General features: G+C 38.8%; 1 protein-coding gene across 1 annotated transcript; it reads right to left on the bottom strand.

Moving 5' to 3' along the window:
* Window positions 1–1,845: 1,845 nt before the first annotated feature.
* LOC140531236 (anionic trypsin-2-like) lies at window positions 1,846–9,620 on the bottom strand. Its single transcript, XM_072650296.1, has 5 exons — window positions 9,226–9,620; window positions 8,555–8,699; window positions 6,239–6,486; window positions 3,251–3,387; window positions 1,846–2,113 (listed from the first exon to the last, which is right to left on the bottom strand). The coding sequence occupies exons 1-5, from the start codon at window positions 9,263–9,265 to the stop codon at window positions 1,964–1,966; spliced, it is 720 nt and encodes a 239-aa protein (XP_072506397.1). The 5' UTR covers window positions 9,266–9,620; the 3' UTR covers window positions 1,846–1,963.
* Between the last annotated feature and the right edge of the window lie 3,025 nt (window positions 9,621–12,645).

The raw sequence follows: 12,645 nt of genomic DNA, 5'->3' as shown, positions 1-12,645 counted from the left end.
CCCAGAAAGAATATTGGTAGAAGGAGAATAGCAAGAGAACAGAGAAGTGCACACACATCATCTGTGACATTGTTTCCAGAGGGATTCTTAACCTGAGGTTTTTGAGCTTAAAAAAATTACTAAACCGTTTGGATTCAGTATGATTCTTTCCTTTGCAATCCTATGTATTCTACTTAATGCATTTTGAAACATTATTCTGAGAAAGGATCTCTAGGCTTTATCAGATTGCTAAGGGATCACACAGGAAAGATGAATTCATTCCCTAGGGATTCTTTAGAACCATCTCTAACAGAAGGGTGAAGAACTCATTCCTCCTTATTGTTCCAAGTAAGATAAGACTTCCTCTAATTTGCACAGACACAGGACCCTCCCATCAATGGGGAAGCATATTAAAAACCTCTTTTTTATTTCAATTGAAAATACTAAGAAATCAATATTTTTCTAGTCCTTTTTAAGATTTAACCTTCTTTCCCTTAACACAATTCCTTTCCTTTAGGAGAGTGCATGAAAGGTCAAGAATGAAAGCTAAGGCCCAAGAATATGAATTAATGGTGGTAACCAAACAGAAGAACTATTTCATATCTATTTAAGACCATTGCTTTCCTCCTCTTCCTGAGGGGATTAGAGCTATGGTCTATTTAGATCAGTACCCTCTTTCCCCCTTTCATGAAGGATCAGAGAAAGTTCCTTTGATGATTTAAAAGTCACCTGTGACCAACAGTTGGAGAGTTCCTGAGGGAAGCGGTCAAATTGGGATGACCGATTTTAAAGGAAAGGTGCTCCAGGACTGTTCCTGAAAAATCAAATGACTATCGGATGAAATTCTACGAGATGAAATAAAATGTTAACCCCACAATTTTTCATCATATTGTGTTACATTTTCCTCACGCAGAATTCCCAGTACTGTTACTTCAAAATATCTTTCTTTAGAGAGATGTCTGAGAATATGAGTCACACCTCTCTTTCTTGGTCTCTGTCTCATTAAAAAATGTTTTGCTTTACAATGATAAATTAGTAAAAATTGTTTCTAGTAGAACTTGTGCCTAAAGTATAGAGCACAGTATTATTGATTTTTTCTTTGATACTAGGTATAGCCAGAAGAGATAATAGGATACACTTCACAATGATGTTCAGATTCTGCCCTGATGATGAGGCATTGGAAGAAGTCATAAGGACTGGAAGCTGCAATGGGTCTGATATTGCTTAGAGACTTGGGAAAATCCTTGGGAAAGAAAGGAAGGGAATCTCAAAAGGGCAGAGTGGGGCCACCTTCAAGGTAGTACTCTCTAAACCCTTTTCTTCTTAGGACCTAGATCCACAAGTCTGAGCTACCTATTTCTAAGTAGGTGTCAGTTTTAGAAGGAAAAGATACAGATCCCAATGATCTAGAAATCTTCCTACTCTATGGGAAATAATCTCTATGATTTTCCTTCCTTCACTCTAATTGTTTTCCCCAGGACCTCATATAGCCCTTTGTTTTAAAGCTCTCTAATGCACTTAGGCAACATTGCATGTTACAGTTATCTATTTTGGAGTTTCAGCCACTTGGACAAAGCTTGGATAAAGCACATAAGCTCCATTATAGCGGCAACAGTGGCTTGTCCAAATTTTGTGTCTCTTTATAGTGCTCAGCATATGGTAGGAACTGAATATTTGCCAAATGAAGGAATGGATGGATGAGTGAATACAAGAATAAATGGATGAGTAGGTAAGACATGTGTTCATGCATTCTGGTAATAGAGGACCTGGCTACTTGCCTGTAAGTGAGGAGTTAGTCTTTGATCCTCCAGTATTCCTTAGGAACTCACAAGAGTCAGTGCTCAAACTTATTAATCAGAGACTGAACACTAGCATGGCTCTTTATTGATATCCCGTTTCAGCACAAAAGATAAAGCGATGACTATGTGGCCTAGAGTGGCATTCATAAGATAGAGCTGGAGAGATAGGAAGCCAACAGATGAAATTAAAAGGAAGAAGTGACATTTTGGATCCATTCCCTGTATTTGTGAACTTTGGTAAATAGCCCACCACTTCCCTGCAAAACACACCCATATGACAAGGTCAAAATCCCATGGACACGTCCATCACATATGGCTGGAAGAGCTGAGATTTCCTGCCATTGAGAAAAAAAGTAAGTCAGTGAACAGTTTTGAAAAGCATAAGAACTCTGATCAATTCAGATATCAACCCTTATTCCTAGAGGATGAAGCATTCTACCTAGCTCCTGGCAGAGGTGATGGACTAATATGTAGAATAAGACGCATTTCTAGACATAGACAACATGTGAATTTGTTTAACTGAACTATGCTTTTGTTGTTACAAGAGTTTTATTTTCCTTTTTTCCCATGGAGGGCATGGAAGGGAGAAAAATATATGTTTGATAATTGAAAAAAAATTAATTTGAGAAATGAATAATTTTTTGGTAAAAAGGGAAAAAAAGTAAGAGGCTTTTAAAGAGACTGGCACAATGTAAAAAGGTCTAGCTTTAGAGTCAGACAGCTTGGGTCTGAATGGTGCCTCTTTCACTAGGTGACAATGGACAAGTTACTTCATGAGGGGATTGGACTAGATGACCTCTATGGTCTCTCATAGAACTAAATGCAGCACCTTGCTGTTGTACAGTTGTGTCCAACTCTTTGTGAAAACTATTTCTGAGGTTTTCTTGGCAAAGATAATAATTTTTTTTTTTTTTACCATTTCCTTCTCACTTCACGAATGTGGAACCAAGGCAAACAGGATTAAGTGACCTGCCCAGGGTCACACATTTAAGTAACTGTCTGAGGCTAGACTTGAGCTCATGAAAATGGGTCTTCCAGATTCCAAGCCCATTGCTCTATCTACTGTGCTGCCTAGTCGTCCCTTAAGCATCTTATACCCTATATTTAGGATTACCAGCAGGAGAGCCCAGGGGTCTTAGAATTTATCCTCATTTCTATCTTTCTGTCCATGTCTCCTCCATCCTTCAGCAGGCATATAAAGCCAAGCCTAAATGCACTTGAAGAGGAAACTGGGCCACTCTAGATATCTCTTCCTCCCTAATTTAGGTTTCCAGACTCCAGTTCAGGGATGGAAATGGGGAAAGACTTTATTCTTCAATCCGTCATTCCCTGAACTCACTGCTCAAGGAGTTGGAATAATGAGAGGCATTTCTTTTCCTGTTAATGTGCTATCCATAGCTAGAGCACCCTCATCCCTGTTCCTTTTGTCTTCTTTCTCTTCAGGGACCATTACAGAGGGAGGGATGAGTTACCTGGCATGGGCTTATGAAATCATCGTAGAATCCTACACACATTTTATTTGCTGACATTTTTTCTGGAAGCATTTTGGCACATTCCTCATCAGGGAGAATGTCATGGGTCATCCAGCTCAGGATATCTGGATCACTTGCTATAGGAAAGAGGAGAGAGAAACTGAATCCTAGAGTTACTTTCGTCAATAAAATACAAATTATATGCTTCACCACACCACCAGTTAGACTCAAAAACCATACCACTCACCATCCTTTGAACCTAGCCCATGATTTCCTCCATTTGTGATATTATTTTCATTGTCCTCCATATCTACCCTCTCTTCATTTCTAATTAATGAAATTCTACCCACTTTTGAGGTTCAGTTCAAATTCTGCTTCCTCCATGAAACCTTACCCGATGTAGTCTTTTAGCAGCACCTTGTCATTATCTTTTGCCTAGCATATATACTCTGGTATTTAAAATGCTAAAACCTGACCCCTTTTTATCTTTCCTGTCTTCTTAAACTTTATTCCCCTACATATATTCTATACTCCAGCTATTCTGAGCTACTTAGTACCCTTCACACAAGACATCTTATCATCCTTACTGGCCCTCCCTCCTGCCTGGAATGCTCTCCCTTCCACCTCTGTCTCCCGGCTTCCTCCGCCTTCTTGTTCTAAAGCGTTTATAGCAACTCTCTTTGTGGTGGCAAAGAACTGGAAATTGCATTTGAATGGCTGAACAAGCTATGGTGTATGATTGTGATGGAATACTACTGTTTTCAGAAATGATGATCTCAATGAGTTTAGAAAGACATGGAAAGACTTGCAAGAGATAATGGGGAGTGAAATGAGCAGAACCAGGAGAACACTGTATACAGTAACGGCAATATTGTTTTAAGGACTTTGAATGAACAAGTTATTTTTTTTTTACTATAAATACTCAAATTAACTATAAAGGACGTATGAACAAAGATGCTATCTGCATCTAGAGAAAGAACTGATAAATACAAGTATACACAGAATTTTACATTTACATATATGTATATATACACACATCTATGCATGCACACACGTATATGCATACATATGTGTATGTGTGTGTATACATATTTATATAGATATGTAAATATAATGGTAGCCATCTCTAGGGTGGGGAGGGGAGAGAAAAAAAGAAATTTACGTGATCATTTCGTTTTATATGTGAAAGGAATACCAAGTTGTGCATAGTGGATTGCATTTTCATGGGCAATCATCTCTTTTATTATACTATATTAGGAAAATGCTTGTTCTATGGCATAAATTAAAAATAAAATAAATTTTAAAAAAGATTCCATTTGGGCAGAAGACCATTCCTGGTTCCTGCCACTGCTAAGGCCTTCTTTCTGAAATTACTTTTAATTATATGGATTACATTGTTTATATTGTGTGTACGTGGTATACACACATATACACACATATGCATGTATAAATACATACATACATACATGTATGTGTATCTACCTATTAATCTATCCATCTGTCAAGTTGTCTCCCCATTAGTCCCTTGAGGACTTGAACTATACATTGACCTTTTTTTCTTTTTCTTTTTTTTAATCTCCAGGGCTTGGTACAGTGCCTGTCAGATAGTAAGCACTTAATAAATGTGTACTGACCGACTAACTCATACTATTTTATTATGTATTATAGTGGTTTCTGTACATGTATTTTCCCCAAGCATTATTGAAAGTAGGGACTATTTTATTGATCTGTACATCTCCCTCAGTTTGCTGCACATCCTTAAGCATATTAATAGTTGCAATACTAATAATATAAATTGTTAGATGGAAAGGGTGCTAGAACTATATTAATCAACTAGAGAAATGATTATTAAATTTTTGATGCAAGCATTTGTACTTCACAAACAGGCAAATGCGACAAATCAAGGTGCAATTTATTGTTTTGTTGTTGTCTAGACTTAACAAAGTGATGGAAAACATGCTAATTATATCGATTAAAAATAAAAGTGTATCATGCTTTTTTTTCCAAAAAAGCTATTTGTTAAACATTTATCAGCACACCCTTGGGTTCCTTCCTGCTCCTCAGGAGGAGCACTTAGAGTCTACCTCTAGAGATACTTTAGTAAAAAGAGGGGCTCCTATTGTGAAATCTTGGCTAATGCAACTATGACAGTAATTTGGATCCAAGTAAACCCAGGGCATAACTGTGGATGGGTCCATTGCAATGGGAATTAGGGTTGCTTGTCTCCCCTTCTTTTTTCATTCAGTTAAAAAGAAATCCTTTTATGGATTCTTCCTTCCTCCTCTCCCTTCCCCAGTTTAAAGCACTTTTTGGTTTGCAAAGACCTTTGCTTACAAAAACCTGTGAAATGAAGGCAGGCCAAGTGTTATTTTACATTTAAGAAAACTGAGTATCAGAGAGGTTAAATGAGCTGGCCATCTGTTTACCAGTCACTTCTATTTGCCAGAATGTTGACTCAGGGCTACTTTGATACTCTTAATCATGGGACAATGGGATCTTTTTTCAAGAGAAAGTTGTGATAATGTCTAAAAATCTCTGTGAAGTTTTTGATTAGTTTTAAAATCAGTGCTCTTGTAAATAGACACTTATTATGCATACATACGTATATGCATTCACACATATATATCTATATATTCATTAAAAAAACTCAGAGAAATTGGTCAGCTTACATACCCAAGTTAAAACTAATCTGATTTTTCTCATGTCTTAAATTAATACTAATCATTGATGTGTAAAGTATTTAGTGATAATCTAAGAACAAAACTGATGAGTTGTGAGATCTGTATTTTGCTTTCAACCATAGCTAATAAATGTCAGAGCTAGGTCTTCTGACTACAAGTATATTACCTTTGTTATTATGTCATTTGATGGTTAGAGTCTGTGACCACAGTCATTTCAAATTCTTATTGGCCACTTCTAGAAATTTCTCCCTACTTTCTAGATATTCCAGTAATCCAAATGGTTCCAGTGTTCATTATGGGCACTCACAGTTATTTAGCTGTGTCCAAATCCATCCAGGGATGAAACACTTTTTAGTTTCAGAAGGAGCAATAGCTAGGGCCACGGTGCCCACATGTTTATTGAGATTGGCAGGCCTGTTTAGCTTAATCAGCATGAGGTTGTTGTCCAGGTTTTTGAAGTTGAAGTCAGGGTGCTTGATACTGACTGAGCAATTCCGAATTTGCTGTCTCTTTTCTTTTACATTGGGTTGAAGAACTCCCAGCCTAATCTCAGACCTTTGAGAAAGGGAACAAATAAAGATAAGGAAGGATTCAGAGAAGAGGTATAAGAAGTCTTGAAAGATGAATTAATCATTCCCCGACACCCTCAAACTATCCAATGCTGAATGTGGCTCAGGTCTCCTCATTTCCATAATTACTTTTATCATTTAAAGCTCCTTCCTATTATCACAGTAGGAGTGGAGAACATAACTCATTAATCTGCACCCTGTTATATATTCTCTTTCCCCAATTAATATCATAGCCTTTGGGTATATTTCATGGTAGCATGATATAATGAGAAGAGAAAGAAGTAAGGAGATAGTTTTTCATCTCAATTTGATCACTAACTCCCTGACAAGGAGGGTTATCCCGAAGGGCAATGCGCTACCTAGAAAGATAATGAGATCCTTATCACTGAAGGTCTTCTAGTGGTGTCTGAATGGTCAGCTTGGTAGTGAAGTTCTAAAAAGGATCTTTGTCTATATAGGGATACATAGCTAGGGAAGGATCTCAGACATCACTTCCATCAGTGAGGTTCTGCAAACTAGCTAAGTGACACAAATCAAGTTCTTTTAGCTCTGTTTCAGTTTCATTGTATTTTAAATGGTGGGATTGGACTAGATCTTTAAGGTTTTTAAAAGTTCTGTGACTATGATTCTTTTAATAGCTTACTTTGTGTTTTCTTTCTTTTGCCTCCTCCATAGGACTTAGAATCATTCCAGAAACATGATAGGGGTTTAATAAGTACAGTCAATCCTCAACATTTCCATGTTTAATTTTCACAACTTTAAGCATTTGGGTGATTTTTTTAATAACCACATTTTCACTTTCGAGTTGGCAACCTCCCACATTCAGGGCTATGCACAGGAGCGAAAAAATGAGAGGCACAATGTGTGGAAGTTTGTGGATTGGCTGATATCCTACTAGGCACTTCACTGATCTTGTTCAGCTTACCATTGTAAAGAGTTCCCCATGCATTCATTGGATATTTTCATTGATTGCCTTTAAAACTAAAATTCTGTGTTACAATTATGCCTCCAAAGCATAGTGAAAGTCCTTTGGGTTCTAAGATGAAGTTGAGAACTTGCCAGTCTCTGCATCTTCACATAGAAGTGACTAAAGTCCCAGCAGTTTGTTTTTCAGAGAGTGGCCAAGGTAGAGAGGTTTACGGTATAATATATAGTACAATGTCCTCACGCTGCAATCTGATACAGTGGAAGGTAAGAATCAGGCTAAAAACATTTCAGTTTTAAGAATTTTTATTTGCTATACAGTATTTATGGCATTGTAGTTTTGTGTGTTATAAAAAGTGAATAATGTCTGAAATCAATGTGATTTTTAATTGAGATGTTAGCCCAAAAGGTCACAAATTCTAGGGGATTATTAGTGGGAAAAACTTTTTGTATGTTACCAGTTTTACTTTGTGTACTGCATTTTATGGGTTATTTTGAAGTTAACTGTGTTAGGAAAAGTATATATTATCAAAATTAATGTTTTGTTATAAAGAATTATATGCAAAAAAAAGTGTATTTTCATCAATTTCTAGTGATACATTCCAGTTTTGGGCAGTCACAGGAAACTAACCTCCTATTTCCCCGTAAGCTCAATGTATTAATGTTCAGGTTTTTACCATGCACTGTTTTCTAGGAATGTCACCCCCCCCCAAAAGTTAAAGATTGACTGTATCTGCTGAGGTTGATTCATTTGAATATCCATTCACTGAAAAACCAGGGACAAAAGAGCCCAGAGACCCTCTAGAAACTCACTGAAGAATTTGGAAAAGTATAAATCACACTGATCCTTGGGTATCATGAAAATCCATTTGAACCTAAGAGAAAGGTAAGCTGTTAACTATGAGATATAGTCTCATAGAAATTTTTTTCTCTCTCTCTACATTTCCTTTTCTACATTGCCAGCCCTGGAAACGTGATGTTAACCATAGAAGCACACCATGCTAGACTAGAAGGGACTCTATGGTTCTAGACCAACTTTGTCATTTTAGTGGTAAAGTGATTTATACCTGTGCCTCCCTAATTTTAAAGTTTAGAAGATTGCTAGGCACAAATGTGCCATCATCACTCACGGCATGTTGCAGTGAGCTGCTGTTATCACCCATTGGGAGAGAATCAGAGTCCCCATGCAGATTGGGGAGCTGGATTTCAGGTAGGCCATATAGGGGATTGTAGTATCATCATAATTCCTTTCCAGGGAAGCCAAGGTCTGCTCAGCTGGTTAGTGTACAAAGATCGAGAGGCAGAAAAACAGAAATAGGTGAGATTTCAGAATAATCATAGGTAGTAGGCCCTTTATCACTTCCTTCCTAACATCCTTTCCTGTGAGGTTTCCCTGTCCTACAGAAGGAAAGAACATCTAACCAGAGAGAACAGGGAAAGAGACGTTCCTTTGAAAGATGCAACTTCAATAACTTTTTAGGAAGGATCCCAGGACAGAGATCCTCTGCAATGATCTGGCCCAGCATGGAAAGAGGTAACTGAAAGATCCTGAGAGGACATAGACATAGTTTACACTGAAGCAAGGGATTGATCTCAGGGAAAGATGATGGGGTTCATTGACTTCCTGCTCCCATAACCTCCTCTACCACAATTCCTGAAACCTTTTAAGCCCTCTTGCTTCATCAGTATTTAGTTCTGGTTAGCTACTATAAACAATCTTTCTTGCCAAGTTTTCTACCTCCTATTTTTGCTCCCAAAGATCCCTGACTCTTCTTGAAAAAGGAAACCTATAGATTCTCACCAGCTGCTGTCAGGAGAACAAAGAAGAGGAAGCTTTTCATAATGGAGGTCAGGTGGTATTCCAGTGATGAGGCCAGAAGGGAACTACTACTAATAATCCTCGTTTAATCTCTAGGTCAGGGGCATTTGGAAACTATAGTGGTGGGTAGGGGGGTTTCTTCTAGCTATAGCCTGAATAGAAATGATGCTCAAGGACCTTGTGGAAGTCTTGGAGATATCTGCCTTTTTCAAGGTCTACTTCCACAAAGCAATATATGTTAGTCTCCCCTAGAGGATGGTAGAAGTGAGGGAACAGACTGGTTTAGTATCTCATCATCCTCACTCATATTTCTTTACTCTAGAAATCTACTCTCCTCAGATCTCCTGTCCTTCTGGAGGAATGGGAGAAAAGAAGATTTGTATTCCGTATTCAAAAGTTTTCCCACCTTCAGCATCATTCTGTGACTTACTTTATGACATGTATCCATTCTCTGTGTCATAATGGTCTTCCCCCTTCCCATTAGTATTGACTTGTTTCTTCTACATGATAACTCCCTTCATTTTAAGGGTCAGCTAGGTGGTAAAGTGGATAGAGCACCAGTGCATGAGTCAGGAGGACCTGAGTTCAAATCTCACCTCAGACACTTGACACTTACTAGCTGTGTGACCTTGGGCAATTGCCTCATCCTGGGTCATCTCCAGTCATCCTGATGAATATCTGATCACTGGATTCATATGGCTCTGGAGGAAAAGTGAGGCTAGTGACCTGCACAGCCCTCCCTCACTCAAAACAAAATCAAGTGCAAGTCATGTCATCATTTCTCTGATGGCACGATCTTCTTCGACAACGAAGGATGAACACACACACACCTCCCTTCATTTTGACTGTGGACCTCTGGCCCTCTCCCACACTTGGAAATGGGTACCTGCCCTCTGGAAAACTCTTTTCTTTAGTATCCATTTTGATGACAGGCTGAGAAGCTATAAGAACACAGTGCATTGAGTCAAAAGCAGTTAGCACTTGCTCTAATTGCTGCAAGAACACCAAAATCACTGTGCAAGAATGTGGCTTTTTTGAATGCCTATAATGCACCAAATGCACTATATATACTTTTTGTCACAGAAGAAAAATATATTTGTAACATATTTGGGCAATTATTTACTGGTTAAAGTATCACTGAAAAAATTTTGGCATAAACCTCTCAGAGCATTTTCTTATGAACACCCAAGGGGTTCCCAAACCACTGAATGCTGGGTCGTCGCCAGTCAGCTTGACTCTTGCCCTGCCACTGGACTCCAATGTCTCTGGAGGAGAGAGCGAGGCTGATGACTTGGTGCAGCTCTGCCTCACGTAAATCCAATTCACCTGCAAGTCAAGACCTCACCCTTGTGATGTCATTGGCCCTCTTCGAGAATGAAAGACAAACAATGAACCACTGAATAGGCATCAATAGGCCTTTGAGATCCCTTCCAATTTTTGGAATTTTATAATCCTGTGATTAGTCATTTCAGCACAGTCAAATGACTTATTAAACTTTTCGTAGAGTTTTTAATACTACTATTTCACAAAACTTGAGCCTGAAGAAATTATTGTCTACACATGTCCCTGTTGTCATGGAGAGTGCATTCTAATGAGGGAGATTTTGAATAAAGATCTAGCTCCACAGAGTATGTAATCTGAAAGGAGAAGGGATTGAAAGCTGGGGAGGAGGGATTCAGAAAGGCCTGCTACAGAAGGTCTAAATCTTGAAGGAAGCCAGGGAAATTAAGAAGCAGAGATAAGGGGTTAGAGCAAGACAGTTACGAGTCATGGCCAGTGCAAAGGCAGGAGATGAAGGAGTACCTCTCTATCTTTTGGTTCTTCTCAGATTGAAACACTGGCCTGTGTGTCCTAATATTGTCTTACACTTTGAAGGAGAGGGGGAGCTCGAATTGCTTTCAAATGTGCTACTTTATGATAGATCAAAGGCACCTTTGGATATGCCAATCATGAGTGAGCTACGTATCCAGGAGCTGGCAAAATTCCTTTGTTTATTAGTGATTGAACCTAATAGACTTGTTGGTTATTTTAGTTGTTTTTGTCTTTCAGTCAATAAATATTTATCAAGCGCCTACCATGTAGATACAAAAAGAGTTAAAAGACACCTATTGTTCTGGAGGAGCTAAAAATCTAATGGAGGAGATAATGAGCAAATAAATATATCCAAACAAGCTATATACATGATAAATAGGAAGTAAAGAAGAGAAGACACTAGTATGAAGAGGGGGTGGGAAAGGTTTGCTGTAGAAGATGAGATTTTTAATTGGAACTTCAAGGAAACCAGGGAAACCAGTAGGTGGAGATGAGGAAGGAAAACATTTAAGTGTCTTTCTGGTAGAGTATCCAGGAAGTGAGCATTGTTGGACCTAAGAGTACGTGACAGTGGAAGGTGGAAGAAGAATGGAAAGATAGTGAAGTGGTTTGGAGTGCTGGGAATCCTGAAATGTAAGGCTACGGGGAGTGGGGGGGCTGTCTGAAAAGAATTCAACCACTTAAGCCTTGGAGTCAAAGTAGTGAGGTTTAATGTAAGCCAATACAACAGTCAACATTCCTAGAAAATCTGCACTTGATCTGGGTGAGATTGATACTTATATACAAAAAATGGGAAAAAAGATCAGTGGGAAAACTTTGATGGGATTAAGGAGTGGTAAGTAACCTGGAGTGGGCCAGGTGCAGACAATGAAAGACTGAAGTGGTCAGAGAGCCACAGTGAAAAGGCTGTTAAAAGGATAATTGAGTATCTAAGTGGGTTAGGCTGGGTGAGATGCCGCAGGCAAAGTGCCCGTGTGGGGAAAGTTCAGGGACTGGGCTGCTTTCAAAGACATGGTCTTTTAGGAGTCCAGATCCCATCACCCCATCATTAGGAGAGAGTTAGGTCATGAAGGCTTTTGAATAATAAACAGAGTATTTTGTATTTATTTCTGGATGCTGCAAAGAGCCACTGGAATTAATTGAGGGGGTAGGGTTGCTGTTTGTCCTTTCTCAAAGAGAACCAATGGCATCACAAGGGTAATGTCTTGATTTGTGCCTGAATTGGATTTGCATGAAGCAGAACCATGCGAAGTCATCAACTTTGAGCCCAGAATCACTGGAGTCCAGTGACAAGATAAAAGTCAAGGTGACTAACCTGGCAGTGGCCTAGGGGTAGGAGGGGTGAGGTGGTGTTATATGATCAGATCTGAGCTTTAGGAAAACAGTTTTAGCGGCTGAATGGAGTTTGGATAGGAGTGGGGAGAGACTTGAGGCAGCAGATTTTTGCAGTAGTTCAGGTATAAGGTGAAAAAGGTCTATACCAAAGCGGTGGCAGTGTCAGAAAGGGATGTATTCAAGAGATATTGCAAAGCTGGAGTTGATAGACCTTAACAATAGATTGGATATAGAGGGTGAGAAAGAGTGAGGAAT

The sequence above is a fragment of the Notamacropus eugenii genome, chromosome 3, assembly GCF_028372415.1.
Source record: "Notamacropus eugenii isolate mMacEug1 chromosome 3, mMacEug1.pri_v2, whole genome shotgun sequence".
NCBI classification, from domain to species: Eukaryota; Metazoa; Chordata; class Mammalia; order Diprotodontia; family Macropodidae; genus Notamacropus; species Notamacropus eugenii.
This window is presented reverse-complemented; position numbering and strand designations above follow the sequence as displayed.